Source organism: Pelophylax lessonae, assembly GCF_965119305.1.
Source record: "Pelophylax lessonae genome assembly, chromosome: 5".
Taxonomy (NCBI): domain Eukaryota; kingdom Metazoa; phylum Chordata; class Amphibia; order Anura; family Ranidae; genus Pelophylax; species Pelophylax lessonae.
Genome location: NC_138772.1, coordinates 72,091,149 through 72,111,446, shown reverse-complemented (window position 1 = coordinate 72,111,446; position 20,298 = coordinate 72,091,149). Strand labels below are relative to the sequence as shown.

The following is a 20,298-nucleotide window of genomic DNA, read 5'->3' as shown; positions in this document are numbered from 1 at the left end:
TCGTCGCCCAGGCCGGCAGTTTTTAAAAGATCTCACCAGAAAAAATCAAGGAGGAAAAAGTTCTCAAAGATCTAAAAATGTTGCGAGGACCAAAAGATCCCAGCCTAATGTCCTACTCCAGTAGGGGGCAGTATTACCCAATAGTTATTAATACCAGGAGCTGTGTCCGTCAATGAACAAAAGAGAAAATAAAATCTTTCAATGATGTTTAGGCCTTAGTGCCAGTTTCCATTACCAAGCTGGATAAATGTGTGCACTATGGCACTAGGCACACATCAGTATGCTGTGGTGCCACTCATTTCAAATGCATGCCTAGAATGCACCTGCCTTACACCACAATGCAAAAAAAAAAAAAAAAAAAAAAAAAAAAACCTGATCTTAAAGTGCTACTAAACACAGACTGTTTAATTTTCATTCACTATTCTACTTCTCTATATGGATGATGGCATTGTAATTATTTTAATAAAAAAAATTATAATATATATATCTATATCTCTCTCTCTCTCTCTCTCTCTCTATATATATATATATATATATATATATATATATATATATATATATATATATCTCTCTATCTATCTATATATATATATATATCTCTATCTATCTATCTTATAGGGCTGGGCAATTTTGCCTAAAAAAAATCTTCGATTTTTAAAGAAAAATTTGAGTTTCGATTCGATTTTTTTTTCAATGCACTTAAAAAATTACTGCAGACATCAGATAGTCACTAGACATTAGACAGTAAAAGAAGACGCGGGGGCTGGCTCATATCGCGCTGAGCGGGGAGGGAGGAGAGCTCAGTGTGTGGAGGGAGGACTGAGGAGAAGGAGAAGCGCTGTATATGTGTGTCTGACTCTGATGGACCACCGCCGCGCCTGGATGTGACGTCAGCTGCGGGCTGTACAGGGGCTGCGCTGTGATAGGTACAGAGAACAGAACGCCCCAGTAACCGGTCACCTTTTTTAGTTTAAATTGAAAGTACTATTTTTTTTTTTCAAACTCGAGTTTTTTGTACAAATGTTTTTTTCGCCTTTTTCCGCTTGTGCAGCCAGCCCCCGCGTAACTACACACACCCTGTGGCTCCAGCCAGCTCGTAGTCCGCCGCACAGGAACCGAACTCACCGGTAACGGACCACCGCCGCGCCTGGATGTGACGTCAGCTGCGGGCGGTGCGTCTGTACAGGGGCTGCGGCGCGCTGTGATAGGTACAGAGAACTCCCCGGCCTGGAAGGGACGTCAGCTGCCGGGAGAGGAAGCGGGCAGTGCGTCTGTACAGGCCAGGGGCTGTGATAGGATAGGTACTATCCTACCTGGGGAGTTCGGTTCCTGTGCGGCGGACTAAGAGGTGGCTGGAGCCCCAGGGTGTGTGCAGTTACGCGGGGGCTGGCTGCACAAGCGGAAAAAGGCGAAAAAAAACAATTGTACAAAAAACTCGAGTTTGAAAAAAAAAATAGTTTCAAACTAAAAAATCGATAAATCGATTAAATCGACTTATCGCCCAGCCCTAATATATATGTATATATATATACACACCTCTCTCTTAATCGATATACAGCTGTCACGTGACCCAGCTTTTTCCCAGAGAAACCTAAGCAAGAGGAGCAGCTGCTGTTGGTCACATGTTTAAAAAACAAAAAAAACAAACAGCCTTTGGAATAGAGAGTAAAAAATAAATAATATCAATAAACTATGTTAAATTGTCATACAAATATATATTTGAAATCAAATCTTTCTTTTTTTGGGGTAAAAACATGGTGTGGGTAGATTTCTGCCAGTTACAGGCTGTGTCATGCCCCTGTAATATCCTGCCCCCATTGTGTTAGGCTGGTTAGTGGGCATGGAGGAGGGGGGGGGGGAGTGGGCTGTCATTTACCACTGTGTATACGCCCACATGTGTGACTCTATAGTCACATGGGCGGTTTAGATGTGATAGGGAGGAAATGCTCAGCATAGGCCCTCACTGAAAATGGAGCATGTGCCAAATCCCTAGCTGAATTGGGGACATGGACAGAAGGTGGAGATAAAGAGCAGCAGAATCAATCAGGTTTTTTGCAGCATACAGAAAATAAATCACATAGTGTCTGAGCGAGTATTAACAGCATGTAATACAGCATTTATTGATGTTTTTTTTGATGATGTGGGTTTAGTCACACTTTAAAGTGCATCAGTGCTGTGACTATGGACATTAAACTATTTACAAGCAATAAAATAACTTTAATCCAAGCCCTCATGCATCTCTCTAGATGTTTGTACTATGGTTTAATTAATTCTCAAATATCAGCAAAGACCATGACGAAGTCTGTTCCTAATAGTTTATGGCTCATTTCTGCCCCATCCATTAAGCAGCACTGAAATGCAAAGATTAAAACGGAGGTTCAACACAAGTAAACATAGAAAACAATTGTCTTCTATGTGCCAGATACACATCATACACTGCATAAAAAGACCGCATGGGTATATTTTTATGCAACAGGCAATAACCAGGTACACTGCACGGCACCGAATGGTATGTTTATTCAAGTTAAAGTTAAAAAATGAAAACTTAAATGTTGCGAAGCAACAAGCTTGTCATGAACATGAAACAAGTATGCAGCCAGTGAAGCAAAGCTGCAAATCTGCATGCATGCTTAACACTTGGAAGGTGAATAACTCAATTACAGAAGTCACTTAAAGCTACCTAAAATGCATATCAATAAAGAAGTTGCCATAGCCATATAAAGCCAAAACAATGTTTTTTATTATAAATTGTGTGGCATATAATGGGATTTAGGACTTCCCGTAAAATCCATTTCTCTGATGTTCATTGGCGGACACATCACTTCATCTTCTTGACCATAGGGTTATACTGCCCCCTACAGGAGTAGGACACTAGGCAGAGAAAAAAAGCTTGAGCATGCCAATGGGGCAGCCCCTGGGGGTATACTCCCATATCCTGCTATAGGTATTCAGTTTTGTAACAAGCAGTGTCAGAAGAAAAAAAACCCAACTCCATAGAGGGGCGGGTGCTGTGTCTTGTCAATGAACATCAGAGAAATGGATTTTACGGTAAGTCAAAAATCCCATTTTCTCTTTCGTTCCTTGGCGGAAACAGCACTTCATCTTCTTGACAGTAGGGATGTCCCAAAGCAGTGACAAGCATGAGGGGTGGGAACAGCAGAACAAAACAACTTCCCCAAGGCTAAACCTAGCCAACCAGGTAACTTGGAGCTCAAATGTCAACAGGGGCTCACCTGAAAAAACACCCTAAAAAGTGGGCAAGTCCTCTAAACAGCAGCTTGCTAAACTTTGCGGCCAAAGGAACCATCCGCAGATGCCAACACATCCACGTTAAGCGACTGTGTGTACAGATGACCAGGCGGCGGAAGGCCAAGGAGGCATTAAGTGCCTGAGTAGAGTGCGCCTTGACAGGGAAAAGAGGAACCTGACCCTTAACAGAATAAGCCTGAACCACAGTCTGTCTGATCTATTTGGAAATGGTCGCAGACGAGGTAGCCAGCCCTTTGCGAAGTCCATCCGTGAGGACAAATATTGAGTCTGACTTCCAAAAAGACTCCGTAGCTGCCAGATACACCTTTATTGGCTGAACCACATCCAAGGAGTGCAAAGCAACTTCCTTAGGATGCTTAGGCTTGGGACACAGGGAGAGCAAAACAATGTCTTCACTCAGATGAAAATCAGAAACGACCTGTGGAAGGAATGGCGGACACAGATGAAGAACGCCCAGAAGCTGTTTAGCAAGGTATGACGCGCCTGAACCGGAACTGATGTCGGGGCCGGTGCATTGATTCCTGGGAGCGATGACGTTCAGCTCCCAGGAATCATTGCAAAGCGGAAGTGACGGCGAGGGCCGCGGCAGGAAGTGGAAGAAAGGTGAGTATATTTTTCTGCAATTAAAAGGTAAGTAAAAAAAAATTGTAATTATTCATTTCGGTTTCAGGTGACCTATAGCAAGCGGATGGCCCAAAATCAACTTCCAATCAGTGCATCCACTAGTGCCTTTTCATGTGCAGCTAGAGGACCAGAGGAACCATCCTCACTATCTGAGGACGCAGACCCCAAAGGGTAACTTATGTCCGTGGCAGCCGATTCAGACTCTGGATCCGAGGAGACAGAAGAAGCAGGTGAAGGTGGGGGGCGCTTTATGCTAGCCCGTGTGCCCAGGACTAATTCTAATTTGGACACCAAAGACTCCAGGACCGCCGTCAGAGCAGACACTTGTTGGGCCCCGCAGCCGGTTACGGGGGCCCCAGAGCAGAAAAAAATGTCTAGGCAGAAAAAAAACTGAAGACCTATAGCAGGTAGTCGGAGTATACCCCCAGGGACTGCCCCATAGGCGTGCTCAAGCTTTTTTTCCCTGCCTAGTGTCCTACTCCAGTAGGGTGCAGTATAATCATCGTGCTGTGTCCTTCAATAGACGAAAGAGAAAATGGGATTTACTCTCTGTGTTGCTGGACATGGTAACTGGAAATGGAAATAAGTGATGAATCAAAAATTTTAGGCTGCCACCAGATAAGGCAGTGTTTCTCAAACTTTTAATTTAACAAGAAGTATTTTTAGAAATAACATTCAATAACAGAATAAATATTAAAACTTACTTCCTTAATGTAAAACTTGGGCTGGCTTTTTTCCGCACAGATGCTCAATTCTGGGTCGAACTTGGGATATGCACACACGAATTTCATCTTCAACTGAAATTAAACAGGGGTGTCACCAGGGCAGAGCACAGTGGGAGGGTGGGGGTCACCAGATCACGGCACAGGGGAGTCACCAGGGCAGGGCATGGGGGGGGGGGCGTTTTACCAGGCAGGGCACAGGGGGAGGGTCACTAGGGCAGGGCCAAGGGGGAGGGGTTACCTCACCAGGGCAGGGCACAGGGGGGTTCACCAGGGCAGGGCACAGGGGGGTCACCAGGGCAGGGCACAGGGGAGTAACCAGGGCAGGGCACAGGGGAGTAACCAGGGCAGGGCACAGGGGAGTAACCAGGGCAGGGCACAGGGGAGTAACCAGGGCAGAGCACAGGGGAGTAACCAGGGCAGGGCATAGGAAAGTGTTGTAATGTTTAATTACTTACACATGCAGGGCTGCTCAGGAAAGCTGCTGTTACATGTCTGTTTTGGCTTGTTGATCCCTGCAGCTCTCCTCTCTTATCCATCCCAGGTGATGTCACACACAAGTGCCTGGGATGGACAGTAGTGGAGAGCCAGCTGGGATCAACGGAGTACAGTTAGGATTAGTAGAAGTACAGCTTGCTACAACATTCCGTGCCTGCTGGAATCTATAGTCGCTGATAAGGGAGGAAGACACACTGTACGCTCTTCCCCTCTGCCCTCTGCAGTGATGTCACAGCAGGTGGAACTACAGGGGAGGCATCAGGTATCAATACGACCTGACAGTACTCCCTTCAGTGCACATTGAATTCCCTATTGGGCATATATACATTCGCCACAATAGTGAATTGAGGATGAACCCCTGGGGACTTCTCATGGAACCCCAGTTAAGAAACACCAAGATAAGGAATAAAGCAGAAATCTACCGATGTAGATACTTGTGATGACAACTGTCTAAGAGGATTTTCCCTTACTTCCTGCTGTGTCTACAGGACAAGAAATAAAGGGAAAACCCCCAATGGGATACAAAAGATGAGACTTTAAACCATTAACTACTTTACCTCTTGCCAACCATATAACACATATGTTGTACAGGAAGGAGGGTAGGCTTCACACATGCGTTCATGGAGGCCAAGGTTTTTTTTGTAAGCGCTCCCAGCTCAGTAATGGAGCCATCAGAGACAGCTCCCAGTCTCTAATTATGAATGGGAGCCAACCAGATAGGCTCTTAATCATGTGACCACTGTGACTGCCAATTATAGTGATCACATGATCTGAAAGTTCGTCCCAATTTGCGGTGTAAAGACCCAGGTAATGGGTTTATTGGAGGGGGTGGGAAGGTTAAACCAAAGTGAGGAAAAAAAAAAAAAGTTTTGGCTATAGACGAAACACTGAAGAGAACCTGCCAGTGCGGGGCCTGCCTATCTGGCCCTGGAAAGGACATCAGGGCAGGGCACACCCCAGACAACATTTTAGGGCAGGCACATCACTGTACAAAGAGCAAGTGTCAGTCCTAAGAATCAGATGATGACACCTACCACTGGAAACATTGCTGAAACATATTAAGAGCAAATCAATATCTAGTAAATATCCATACACAACGTGATAAAGTAAATTATGACATCTTGAATTATCCCTGCATTGCGTCTTTAAACAAGCCAACACTTGCAAACCTTCCAATGCTGCTTACCTGAGTTGTAGTAATGCTGGCGGGAGCAGCAGTTGATGAGGAGGGTAATGGGGACGAGGCTCCTCCTGGCTGAAGATAATTGGCAGCATACTGTGACATATGGGAGCTGGAGACAGGGGTGCTGGATCCAGACAAGGCATTGGGAATGGATGCCGCTACATCACTGCTGTTGTAAATGCCTGTGTGAAGAGGAAAAAATACTTACTACATTAAGTAAACTAAGAAATACTCCAGCAATTCAAATACACACAAGTTCATGTGACATTATCATTTACATGGTCTAGGTAACCTTTCGGTGAGGAACTCCACCAAAGCTGAACTCCAGGCAACCTGCTAAATACACAGCTGAATTGCTTTACCTGCCAAAGCATTTGTATTTCTGTCCACCCGGTTCTGAGATTTATACAGTTTTGTCTTACAGCACAGCGAGGCTTCTTTGAAAGGTGTTATCGGTTTCGAGGGAGAGCCCCCCTGGTCCCTCTCCTTCCTCTGACATGGATCGCCGCGGTGGCCGCTTCATCTCCCTTGGCCTGCCACATTTATGCGAGCGGCCAACTTCCTAGTGGGCACCAGCATTACTACATACCACACTGAAGTGTGCCTTCCAAGTGGGGCACCAACAGCTGGTCCTAACAAGCTTTCATGTGCCTTCCGGGTGGTATGTGAACCTTGAGCCTGTTTCCATCAAAATTGTTGGGCCCTCCATTTAGTGTTTGAGGCTTGATGAGACTTTGGCTTTTACCTTTTAAATTAGACTGTCACTCACACATGACTGTTTTTATCTGGACTTGGTGCTTTATCTATGGCCACATAAGAAATGTTACTACATGGTTTATATGGAAGCAAGTTTTATTCATCATCCTCCAATTTATCTACTTGTTACTACTCTCACAGATACCCTGACTTTACCAGTGAGCAGCAATTACTGTGATGAGCTACTTCTTCTCGTGCAAAGTGGTTTCCACATTAGGACAAGTTAAACAGCATTGAAATATCTTCAAGAGTGTCGTACTTCCGAAGCCAGTAGTTCTTGCCAACACCTCCTTGGGTTAACCCTAGATTACCTGATTCTTGCCCAAGCATCTCATTGGGCTCTGAGATTGGGGTGCCATCAGGCCCTGGATCATTTTCCAATCCTTAGACATCATTGGTCTCAGATACACCAGCTCACAATCAACAGTCTCTGGAAATATTTATTATGTTAAAATATCCATACTTGTAGCAATTATTGTGGCAAATAAAACATTGCCAGAAATATCCAAGCCACAGGAATGAATTAAAGCATGAATGACACATTTATTTTAATCTCACTTAAGGCTGATCCCATCTGGGAAATACATAAGGTCCTCTAATTTATCTGCCATGTGCTCAAGCAGGACACCGAAATCAAAAGAGAAGATCACTCAAAAGGGAGAGTGATGGAACGGGTTTTCAGCACTTGAATAAACCCTGTCGGGATGCACAAAACAGATCAATCACGGGACATGGAGAAAGGTAGGAGCCTTTCATGGGGCCTGTGTGAAGCTTGGCACCCATCCGTCTTCTTGGAGCAACACAAAGCGGAGTGTGATGGAAGATGGGGAGGTCGAATGTGCTCTCTTTTCTCCTCCGAAGCCTACTGCACCAAGAGGGTGAAAAGTGGGTCAAAGGCTCTGGGTGTGCCCAAGAATTCACTCAGTACTACATTCTGCTACATTTCTACATTTTTACTAAAATGCATGCATACTAATAATTCACCAAGAACAAGGAATTAAAGAGGCTAAGCACACAATTACTACTTTGGTCCATTTCCAGCAATACCATTCAGTTTCCCTGGTCTAATGCTTAGAGCCTGTTTACTTCTCTAGCATTGAACTGAGCTGCTCAAAGCAGTCAAAATAGAGGGTCAGGCAAAATGATGTTGTTTTAGTGGTGCCAGTTCACATCATTGTCCTGCATCATTGTGCTTTGAAAAAATATATATATATTAAGACAGGGAAATCCAAACAAGCATAGAAAGAAAAAATTGAACTGTGGTGTATGTGTAAAAAACTTCCCTAAAAAAACCCAACCAAATATTATTATCTCTCGCCTCGCCTACTATAACTCCCTCTTCATTGAATTACCTTTATATAGGCTATCCCCTCTTCAGTCCATCATAAATCCTGCTGCCAGACTTATCCACCTTACAAACCGCTCAGTGTCTGCTAACCCTCTCTGCCAAGTTGGCTGCCACCCAACAAATTAAATTCAAAACAACTTACAAAGCCATCCAAAACTTGGCCCCCAGCTACATCACTAACCTAGTCTCAAAATACCAACCAAATCCTTCTCTTCGTTCCTCCCAAGACCTCCTGCTCTCTAGTTCCCTTGTCACCTTCTCCCATGCGGAGTTCAAAGACTTCTCCTGAGCCCCTCCTATCTTTTGGAATTCCCTACCCCAATCTGTCCGACTATCTTCAACTCTATCCACTTTTAGGCAATCCCTAAAAACTTCTCTCTTCAGAGAAGCCTACCCTGCCTCTACCTAACAACTTTACTTTTATTTTCTCCATCAGCTCATTCCCCACAGTTATTACCTTTTGTATCACTTGACCCTCTCTTTTAGATTGTAAGCTCTAACGAGCAGGGCCCTCAGATTCATCCTGTATTGAATTGTATTGTAATTGTACTGTCTTCCCTCATTTTGTAAAGCGCTAAATAAATCATGTATGATCAAAATAAAAATAAATACATAAACCAGCACATTGCAGGGCAACACATTACAAAATTGCAGCACATTAACGTATGCGCTGTGATGTGAATGAGCCCATAACAGCTTCCCAAAGCTCCACCTTTCTAGTTACTGTAAATGTTCAGAGAAAGTGGTATTAAACCCAAAAGCAATCATTTATTATACTGTAGCTTACCAATTCTTAGATGTGGTGGCTGCATTCATTTTCTTTGTTGTGCTTATCAAAGAAACAGGCTGTCCTGCGGATGTTGCATTTAGAGAGTTGAGACAAACATTTTAGCACTTGCAGGGCAGCTTATAATCCGCTCTTATTAATTTATGAAAAACCTTATCCCAAGAAAACAAAACTGTTGCTGTAACTGCTTATAAAGTGACAGATGGAGTGTTTGGCTTCAGTTTGTTAGTGTATACTAATCTGCTAGTGCATCAAAAGCCCCGTACACACTGCTGTTCCTCCCAAGCGCTTCAGGTTTTTTTGGTCAGCCCACTGGGTTGAACGAAAGAGAATGCATAATGTGTACTAGGCCTAACACTCCCCCTCCCCCCGAGATTAAAAATGCTGCTGTCCAAAGTTGTCTCTGTGCTCCTTCATCCAGATTGGGGGCACTCTCAAACAGGAGGTATACTGGCCAGGTCACTGGGTGAAAACAGAGGGGAAAAAAAGCCTAAAAAAGGACAAGGAATGCAGCAGCAGCCACCACATCTAATGATTAGTAAGCTGAAATACAATATATTTTTGGTTCTGGGTTTAATACAGGGACAGGGAAAGCAAACAAAAAAAGTAAAGACATGCTAATGCAGAGACAAGAAACATTTTGAAATCAGAATCCAGTCTATTATGTAAATAGACTGGAGTTTTCAGGGACTTGTAGAGGAAAAGAATGATGTTAATGCATTGAATAAAAAATAAAATAAGAAACATTCCTGGCTATAGAAATGTCTGAGAGAAACAAAACTTCAAAGAGACAAACAAAGTAAAGAAAGGGCCGCTATTAGTGACATAGTGGTCATTGATGAATTCAACCAGCATAATCACAACTATCAAATTCGCGAGAACAATTTCTGCCATATATGTTACTTCTATAAAAATGTACTATGAATGCAATAGTGGATTCCCCCAAGGATAGTTAGGGTGGCATCTGAAATTTCCACTGAAGGAGAATTTTTCCTTTAGCATAATTAAAGCAGATATAGCGGCAGTTGCAGAGGTGCTCATGATCATGTAGTGACAGAATTGGATTCAGTTGTAAGGTAAGCTGCAGTCTGGTACTGATAACTGAGAAGACCCGTTGAATGTGTGTACATGAGCAGAACACAAGCATGAGTCTTCCAATTTCTTTGTTACATCTTGGGCATGTGGGGGTACAATATTCTATATTAAAACCTTATCTGGATCAGTTTGTCATGAAAAGATATGAGTCTGAAAGATTTAAGATTTTTCTCTAAGTCCTCCTCATTATAAATCTACCAATCTACCAAAAGGCAGGAATATAGGGAAGAGAAAGGTTTCCTAAGGTCCCTATATAGGGATGATCGAACTTTTGAAAAGTTCGGTTCGACCAGAACACCTGAACTTCCCGAAAGTTCAGGTCCGGATTCCAGAACCCCATTGAAATCGATGGGACCCGAACTTCGGTAATCAAAAAACACCATTTTGAAGCCCTAAAACCCAATAAATGCCCCTAAAAAGTGCCTATGCTTCTGGGTCATGCCCCAGAGACTATTAATCACACAAAAAAAAGTTCTTAAAAAATTGTCGTTTTTGATAGAGCCAATTATTGAAAAAAGTATTGAAAAAAAAAAAAAAATAAATAGATTTCTTTGGATTTAGTGTCTGGGGGGTCTAAAAAGTGTACCTGTGAAGTTTCAGCTGTGTAGCATGTCCAGAACCAGAAAAAAAAAAAGAGAATTTTTCTTAGAATTTTTATTAGCGCAGGGATGTGGCTCCGCTCCTATCACATCTATATGTGTGTATGTGTGTATATATATATACACATATATGTGTGTGTGTGTGTGTGTATATACCCCTACACAGAAGTTCAGATGTTATGCCTGCCTCCAAAGACGCCCAAAAAATGCCCAATAAACGCCTGCAACAACACACCTGGGTGTTTTTGTTGCAGGCGTTTATTGGGAATTTTTTGGGCGTCTTTGGAGGCAGGCACAACATCTGAACTTCTGTGTAGGGGTATATACACACACACACACACACACACACACACACACACACACACATATATATGTATATATACACATACACACATATAGGTGTGAAAGTAGCGGAACCCCATCCATGCGCTAATGAAATTATTTGCAGGGATGTGGCTACGCTCCTATCACACCTATATGTGTGTATGTGTATATATACATATATGTGTGTGTGTGTGTATATATACCCCTACACAGAAGTTCAGATGTTATGCCTGCCTCCAAAGACGCCCAAAAAATGCCCAATAAACGCCTGCAACAACACACCTGGGCATTTTTGTTGCAGGCGTTTATTGGGCATTTTTTGGTCGTCTTTGGAGGCAGGCATAACATCTGAACTTCTGTGTAGGGGTATATATACACACACACATATATGTATATATACACATACACACATATAAGTGTGATAGGAGCGGAGCCACATCCCTGCAAATAATTTCATTAGCGCATGGATGGGGTTACGCTACTTTCACACCTATATGTGTGTGTGTATGTGTATATATACATATATGTGTGTGTGTGTATATATATATACCCCTACACAGAAGTTCAGATGTCATGCCTGTCTCCAAAGACGTCCACAAAAAAGCCCAATAAATGCCTGAAACAAAAACGCCCGAAACAAAAAATGCCCAGGTGTGACAGGAGCGGAGCCACATCCCTGCTCTACTGCAAATCTAAGACAAACTATCTTTTTCTTATGGCGGTCACCCTGACATGCATGAGTTCTGTCACCCTGGCATAGCAGTCAGAGTCAGTTCACCCTACACTACACTACGGTCACCCTGACGCAACACTTTCCCTACAGAAACTAGATTATTGAATATAACTATAGTAGTATATAGTACCCTAACTACACGAGATATCCCTTTGCTCACACTAATAATTGCTAAAAGACACTTTTGCAGCAGGAGTAACAGAACTGCTTCCACTCTCTTCCACAGCCCCTGTATTACAGTGCTAGAGATTTGGCAGGGCTATGTTATATACTGGGGGGTGTATTCACTACTGATTGTCCTCTGGACCCCCTAGTCACTCCAATCACATTCCTAGCATCCTCCTGCCCCCTCAATTGGCTTTTACTGATGTTTCTGGTCCAATCTAGGGCTTTTAAAGCCCAGCTCCTGTCCCGTTGCATTTTGGTCGGTTCTGGTTGCCAAATTCCGAATTTTTCCGCAAAAAGTTCGGAATTCGGCTGAATTTCAAACAGTCAATGTTCGGGTCGAACCGATGGTCGACCCGAACCGTTCAATCATCCCTAGTCCCTAACAGATGTTCCACAGGGCCTGTCTGTAAATAATTTGGGAAATTAGGATTGGGCTGCATGGCATACTTGTAAGTACCAGAATAGCATCCAGTTAGACAGGCCAAATATAAGCATAAGGTCCTGAAAGGTTGGAATAGCCCCATTAATCATGTAGTACTGCAGTACTACATGATTAATGGGGCTATGGGAGCCATGGCGTGCACACGTTTTTGGGGTCAGGTATTGATTTGAAATAGCACAAAAAAGGGTTGCCTCAGAAGAGATAAAAGGGGGACCAAATGGTTAGGGCTGAGGAACCTACATCTAGCCAAGGCCTACACCCATAGATTAGCCTTAGTGGATACAGGTAGGGCGGTGCAGACTTTTGGGTCTCTGAAGACCAAATTGCTAGGCTCAAAGAAGAAAGCAGATGCAGGATTTGAAAAAGGGTAAGTGCTAGACTGTCCTTCTGTATTGGCAAATGTGGGGTTCACACTAGGGCTGCACGATATTGGGGAAAAAAAAAAAAAATCACACCGATATTTTTTCCCCAACGATATATATTGCGATATTTATACCCGCCTCTTCCTGGTCTACATGGTACAGTCGCCTCCCCTCCGTATTTGGTACCTTCTTGGCGGCCTCGGCCCACGTGCACTCCCTCCGCCTCTTCTGTTTGTCCCTCATGATCGGGCTGTGAAGTCGGTTCTCCCGGAGGGAGGGGGAATCTCTCTGGCTGGGGGCAGACGGAAACGCGGGAAGCGGGGGTAACGCTTGGAGTTGTAGTCCTCTCCACCAGGCAGCTCCTTCGCACCGGAAGCACACTCCCAGTCCCCACAATACACTTCCGCCCCACAGCACAGCGAACTAATCACGTCGTGAGTAGCAGCACAGCGAACCAATCAGGTGTGCAGGCACGCGTGATTGGTTCGCTGTGCCGCTGCTCACCGCTCAGTCAGGAGAACTAGCTGCAGGGCTGCCTTACATCGTATATCACATCGACTATAGTTCAGCCCTAGCTCACACTGCTATCCTTGACAGACTCCCTGATTTTAAAATACATCTTCCGATCTCATGGAAGACCCTTAACCACTTGCTGACCAGCCGCCTTAGTTTTACTGCGGCAGGTCGGCTCTATTACGCAAACGACGTACCTTTACGAGAACGACCGAAATCCCTTCCGCCACTATCCTGCGAAGGATTCTTCGCAGCAACCCGAGAGGAGGAGAAGCAGACAGCAACTGATACTGACCTTGGCCCATCCATGAGTACTCTCATACGACCATGCTGGCGTCAGCCTGCGCAGGTGACCAAGCCAAATTCCTCAGCATCAATCATGTTGAACCTAGCGAATGTTCTTGCCTATGACAGAACCCATGGTGCCACCGCCAGAGGGTCCTGGGAAGTGGGCCAAGACCTCTGCACTATCCTGTAGAGGCGACGATAACAGGACCATGTCTGGTGTGTCCCCAACGAAGGTACAACTCCTGAAACACCTCCGGATGCAGGGACCATACCCCTGCATCCAAGGCCGGTCGACTGAGGCAAACTGCCTGCCAATTTTTCCACACCTGGAAAGGAAACAGCAGAGAGAGCCGGAACAAGTCGCTCTGCCCAATGAAGGGACACCCTTGGTGCCCCCTTGGTGAAAAGACATAAGCCACAGTTGAGGCGTAGTCGATTGAACATGCACCGGACAGCTACAGGTGCCCGAACCAGTGAACTAGGCAAAGCCGGATTCGTCTCAGCCCCAGGACAGTTATCGATAACCTGGATCCTCCAGGGACCATACTCCCGAAGCAGAGAACCTGCCGAGGACTCCAGAAAAAAGAGGAGGAAGGATTCCAGAACAAGACCCCCTGGTCACCCGGCTTAGCTAGATCTGTAAGTCCAGAGAGTGTAGATTCTAGTCCCATTCGAGAAGGATTGCCGTCTGGGGAAACCCTGAGGGACCGTCTTGAAGGATGACACCAGCAGACCCAGAACTCGCATACAGGTCCGAAGGGACGACCATGTGCGGGACAGTAAAAGCTGAACCGCAGTCTGAAGTTCCAAGAGGTTTTTCCCCTCCGAGGAAGAAACACCCTGACTGAGGACGAGTCCAAAGTCAGGCCCAGATAGTCCAGTCCCATGGAAGGGACCAGGGATGATTTCAGAAGGTTCAGAACCCACCTAAACTCCTCCAGAGTACTCATGGTGACTTCCAACTCCATTATCAGCACTGTAGGGGACACCAAACAGAGAAGCAGATCGGCCAGGAAACTAGGACTGATACATCCCGATACGGGATGTGAAGGTAGGCAGCCTGATGTTTATGGAGGCCAGGAATCCCCCAGATGTAGGGAAGCCACCATCGTGCCAACCAATACCAACTTGAATTGTTGATCCGCACTGAACCATCAAAGGGCCATTAGGTCCAGCTCGTTGAACCAGAGCCTGATTTGCCCCACAGAGCGACTGCAAGCGATCCGGGGATAGCCGTACCTTGGAAGGGAAAACCTTACCAGAAAAAAAAAAAAAAATGGATTGAAACTCGATCTTGCAACTGGACCGCATGACCTCCTGAACCCAATTGCCTGGGACTCGGGCCAGCCACAGGTCTGATAATCGTCAAGGACACCCCCCAGATGGGTGAGGGCGCACATTCAGGCCGAGTAGGCCTTGTCCGCAGGTCTGGGAAAAAACAAAAACGATCTCTTGTCTGCCAGACCAGGGTAGTTTGGAGTCACCCGAGGCTGAAGGACTTCGCCACATCGACTGTCCCCGAGGGACGAAGAAACTGCTGCGACAAAGGCCCTTACACCCTTGTCAGCCTGTGGAAGAAAAGCACTCCCCCCCCCCCCGTGAGACCCTTCTATAACGTCATCTGACTAGGCAGATTAAAACTGACATCCTATGCAGGAAGAGAGAGGGTGTACCCTTCGGGACTGCCCATAGGCATAGCCACAACTTTTTTCTGCTTAGTGTCCTACTCCTGTAGGGCGCAGTATAACCCTACTGATATGAATCAGAGAGAACTGCGTCAGTCAATGAACGATAGAGAATTTTTTTTTTTTTTGAGAATTGTCGCTTTTTGTTTGTAGCACAAAAAATAAAAAGCACAGAGGTGATCAAACACCACCTAAAGAAAGCTCTATTTGTGGGAAAAAAGGACAGCCATTTTAATTTCAGTACAGAGCCTCACGACTGCGCAATGGTCAAAGTAACGCAGTGCCGTATCGCAAAAAATGGCCTGGTCCTTAAGAGGGGTAAAACTGAAATAAAAAAGGTGCCGGAGACTTGTTCAAAGATTACATGTTTCGGTAATTAACCCCTTCCTCAGATCACATGGTATGCTGGAACAAGTCTCCGTCACCTTTTTTTGGGGATTTTACTGTTTATATGGTTTTACACTATCTTGGTTGTCTGATTTTCTAGCCCTCCGGTGCCCTCACAGTGTTATCTTCCTGCGGAGCACTTCCCCCAGCACCTGACATCCCCTCTGGACCTGTGCAGATTGTTTCCGGCACACGAGAGAGTCACTTTCGGGTTCTCCGGCTGTCACCGGCTCTGTCCCTCTACCCAGCTATCACTGGGCCCTCCGCTCACTCCCCAGGAAATCCAGGGAAAGCGGTGTAGCAATGATGAGACTATCAGAGGATCACACCAAATGTGGTATATTTCACCCAACTTTCTCATTCTGTGTACTAGGCATTACTCTGTTAATGAACTCTTAATGTAAGGGAATGTTGAGAAAGCAATGCACAGGATCTATATGGACTCTGGTCCATAAGTGTGATAACAGAAAAGCAGGAAGACAAGATGTCCCTCCTCCGTTATATTATCGGCTCACATTACATGCAACGTTTTCATGTTTAAGTGAATTGAACCTTTGACAGTACATCTAGTATAGGATGAATTTGCCCTGTTCAGCTCTCACACCACCTATAAACTAGAGCAAATTTTACCTTTCTACTATCAGACTGTTTATTTACCAATTTGTCATTACCTAAGATAACAATGTGATACATATTTGGTTTGATGATTTTATTTTCTATGTCCAATCCTTGAGGCTACATTCACACCTGAGCGTAGCGTTTTCGCGCGTTTTTTAACAGCGATTTTGCCGCGATTTTACAGGCGTTTTTTGATTGAATAGAAACCAATGGAAAACGCCTGTAATCTGCCCAAAAAGAAGCTCATGTACTTTAAGCGTTGGGCGTTTTGCTTACAGCGTCAAAACGCTCAGATGTGAACAGGGGCCATTGAAATGAATAGGATTTGTCTTGTTGGGCGTTTTGAGAGCTGATCCTAGAGCAGAAAAACTCCCCAAAAACGCCCCAAAACGCCTACATGTGAACGGAGCCTAAGACGAAAAAAAAAAAAAAAAAAAAAAAAAAGCAAAACAACACTTTTTATTTTAATAAAAAATCAGTTGGTTAAATTAATTTGTTAAAAAAAATGAAAAAATGTTTTACTGTAGATGCAAATTAAATCATACGTTTTAAATTTGTCATGGGTTCATTTATACTGTGAAAGTAATAACATACATAAACACACACACACATATACACAGAATCTCACAAAAGTGAGTACACCCCTCACAATTTTGTAAATATTTCCTTATATCTTTTCATGTGACAACACTAAAGAAATGACACTTTGCCACAATGTAAAGTAGTGAGTGTACAGCTTGTATAACAGTGTAAATGTGCTGTCCCCTCAACATAACAACACACAGCCATTAAAGTCTAAATCGCTGGCATCAAAAGTGAGTACACCCCTAAGTGAAAATGTCCAAAATGGGCCCAAAGTGTCAATATTTTGTGTGGCTACTATTATTTTACAGTACTCTTGGGCAGGGAGTCCACCAGAGCTTCACAGGTTGCCACTGTAGTCCTCTTTCACTCCTCCATGACGACATCATGGAGCTGGTGGATGTTAGAGACCTTGCACTCCCCTACTTTCCATTTGAGGATGCCCCACAGATGCTCAATAGGGTTTAGGACTGGAGACATGCTTGGCCAGTCCATCACCTTTACCCTCAGCTTCTTTAGCAAGGCAGTGGTCGTCTTGGAGGTGTATTTGGGGTCGTTATCCTGTTGGAATACTGCCCTGCAGCCCAGTCCCCAAAGGGAGGGGATCATGCTATGCTTCATTAGGTCACAGTACATGTTGCCATTCATGGTTCCCTCAATGAACTGTAGCTCCCCAGTGTCGGCAGCACTCATGCAGCCCCAGACCATAACAATCCCACCACCATGCTTGACTGTAGGCAAGACACACTTGTCTTTGTACTCCTCACCTGGTTGCCACCACGCACGCTAGACACCATCTGAACCAAATAAGTTTATCTTGGTCTCATAAGACCACAGGACATGGTTCCAGTAATCCATGTCCTTAGTCTGCTTGTCTTCAGCAAACTGTTTGCAGACTTTCTTGTGCATCATGTTTAGAAGAGGCTTCCTTCTGGGACAACAGCCATGCAGACCAATTTAATGCAGTGTGCGGCATATGGTCTAAGCACTGACAGGCTGACCCCCCCACCCTTTCAACTTCTGCAGCAATGCTAACAGAACTCGCACATCTATTTCCCAAAGACCACCTCTGGATAGGACGCTGAGCACGTGCACTCAACCTCTTTTGTCGACCACGGCGAGGACTGTTCTCAGTGGAACCTGTCCTGTTAAACCGCTGTATGGTCTTGGCCACAGTGCGGCAGCTCAGTTTCAGGGTCTTGGCAATCTTCTTATAGCCTAGGCCATCTTTATATAGAGCAACAGTTCTTTTTTTTCAGATCCTCAGAGAGTTCTTTGCCATGAGGTGCCATGATGAACTTCCAGTGACCAGTATGAGAGAGTGATAAAACCAAATTTAACACACCGGCTCCCCATTCACACCTGAGACCTTGTAACACTAACAAGTCACATAACATCGGGGAAGGAAAATGGCTAATTGGGCCCAATTTGAACATTTTCACTTACGGTTGTACTCACTTTTGTTGCCAGCGTTTTAGACATTAATGGCTGTGTGTTGAGTTATTTTGAGAGGACAGCAAATTTACACTGTTATACAAGCTGTACACTCACTACTTTACATTGTAGCAAAGTGTCATTTCTTCATTGTTGTCACATGAAAAGATATAATAAAATATTTACAAAAATCTGAGGGGTGTACTCACTGATGCCTGGTGACGGAAGACCAAGGAGGCACTAAGCGCCCGAGTAGAATGCGCCTTGACAGGGAAAAGGAGGAACATGACCCTTAGTATAATAAAGCCTGAACCACAGTCTGTCTAAACCATCTGGAAATGGTCACAACAGAGGCAGCTAGCCCTTTGCAAGGTCCATCCATGAGGACAATAGTGAGTCTGACTTCCGAAAAGACTTCGTAGCTGCCAGATACACCCTTATTGCCCGAACTACATCCAAGGAGTGCAAAGCAACTTCCTTAGGATGCTTAGGCTTGGGACACAGGGAGGGCAACACAATCTCTTCATTCAGATGAAAATCATAGAAAACTTTCGGAAAGAACGACGGACATGGATGAAGAACCACCTTATCCCTGTGACGTAAGGTGAACGAGAAGACAGCACCACCGGTTCAGACACCCTGCGCACAGAAGGAATAGCCACCAAAAAGGTAATCTTGTGGGACAACGTAAGCAGAGGAATCTCCCAAATATTTTCAAAGGGAGGCTTCTGGAGCACTAACAACACCAAATTGAGGTCCCACGGCAGCAATGGAGACCGCACTGGAGGAGTCAAGTGCCGAACACCCTGTGTATGCACCAAGGAGTGTGCGGCCAATGGGCATTGAAAAAAAACCCGCCAAGGCTGAGACCTGGTCCTTGATGGTACTCAGCCCCTCGGAGGAAAGCCGAGATCCAAGTCACTAAAACAGAGCGAGGGTAAGCCCTGAGGGATTCACACCACTCAATGTACTTGTCTTCCAAGTACGATGGTAAATCTTCCTAGAAGGAGATTTTCTAGCTTTTAACAGCGTAGGAATCCCCGAGTTAGACAAACCTCTATCCTTCAGCACCTGGCTTTCAACAGCCAAGCCGTCAAAGCCTGGGACTGTAAAGCAGGATGGAAGATTGGCCCTTGGGACAGCATATCTTCCCTGAGAGAAAGTCTCCAAGGAGCATCGGCGACCAGCTGTACCAGATCGACGTAGCAAGACTGGCAAGGCCAGTCTGGCGCCACTAGGATGACCGTAATCCCTTCTGCCTCGATTCTGTGCAGGAGTCTCGGCAGAAGCCTCAGAGGAGGAAAGGCATAAATCAGACGAAACTGACTCCAAGGAGCCACTAAAGCGTATGTGGCGTTGGTTAGAGGATCTCCGGACCGTGCCACAAGCCTCTGCACTTTCCTGTTGAGGCGAGAGGCCAACAGATCCACCTCGGGAGTGCCCCACCGGAGCACCAACTGATGGAACACCTTTGGATGAAGTGGTCCAATGCCTGTCGACTGAGGTAGTCCGCCTGTCAATTTTCTACTCCTGGAATGTGCACAGCAGAGAGGGCTGGAACGATTTGTTCTGCCCACCTTAGAATGCCGACTATTTCCTGAGGCAGAATACTTCTTGTACCCCCTTGGTGATTGACATAGGCCATGGCTGTGGCATTGTCTGATTGAATCTGTACCAGACACCCCTGGAGACAACGTGTATGATCCAGACAAAGTCTGATCGCTCGGAGCTCCACCAAACGAAGCCACCAAATCAGGGACCCCCTCGTACTCCAGCTCAACAGGATCAGGCTGTCTAGAGACTGGGGATCTTTGTTCTATTTCACCAGAATCTCCATTTGAAGAGGTCTCGTGTGAAACTGTGCAAATGGAACTGCCTTG

The 20,298-nt window shown here is 45.1% G+C and overlaps 1 protein-coding gene across 6 annotated transcripts in view; it reads right to left on the bottom strand.

Moving 5' to 3' along the window:
* Positions 1 to 20,298, bottom strand: part of MLLT10 (MLLT10 histone lysine methyltransferase DOT1L cofactor) — a 366,688-nt gene that overhangs the window by 115,768 nt on the left and 230,622 nt on the right. For 4 of the 6 annotated variants that reach the window (XM_082257831.1, XM_082257826.1, XM_082257829.1 and 1 more), the window contains 2 exons: positions 6,301 to 6,479; positions 4,599 to 4,691 (listed from right to left, as the gene is read on the bottom strand). In XM_082257831.1, the coding sequence (XP_082113957.1) occupies positions 4,599 to 4,691; positions 6,301 to 6,479 (272 nt within the window). The remainder of the gene's footprint in view (positions 1 to 4,598; positions 4,692 to 6,300; positions 6,480 to 20,298) is intronic. The other 2 variants (XM_082257827.1, XM_082257830.1) reach the window with 1 other exon arrangement.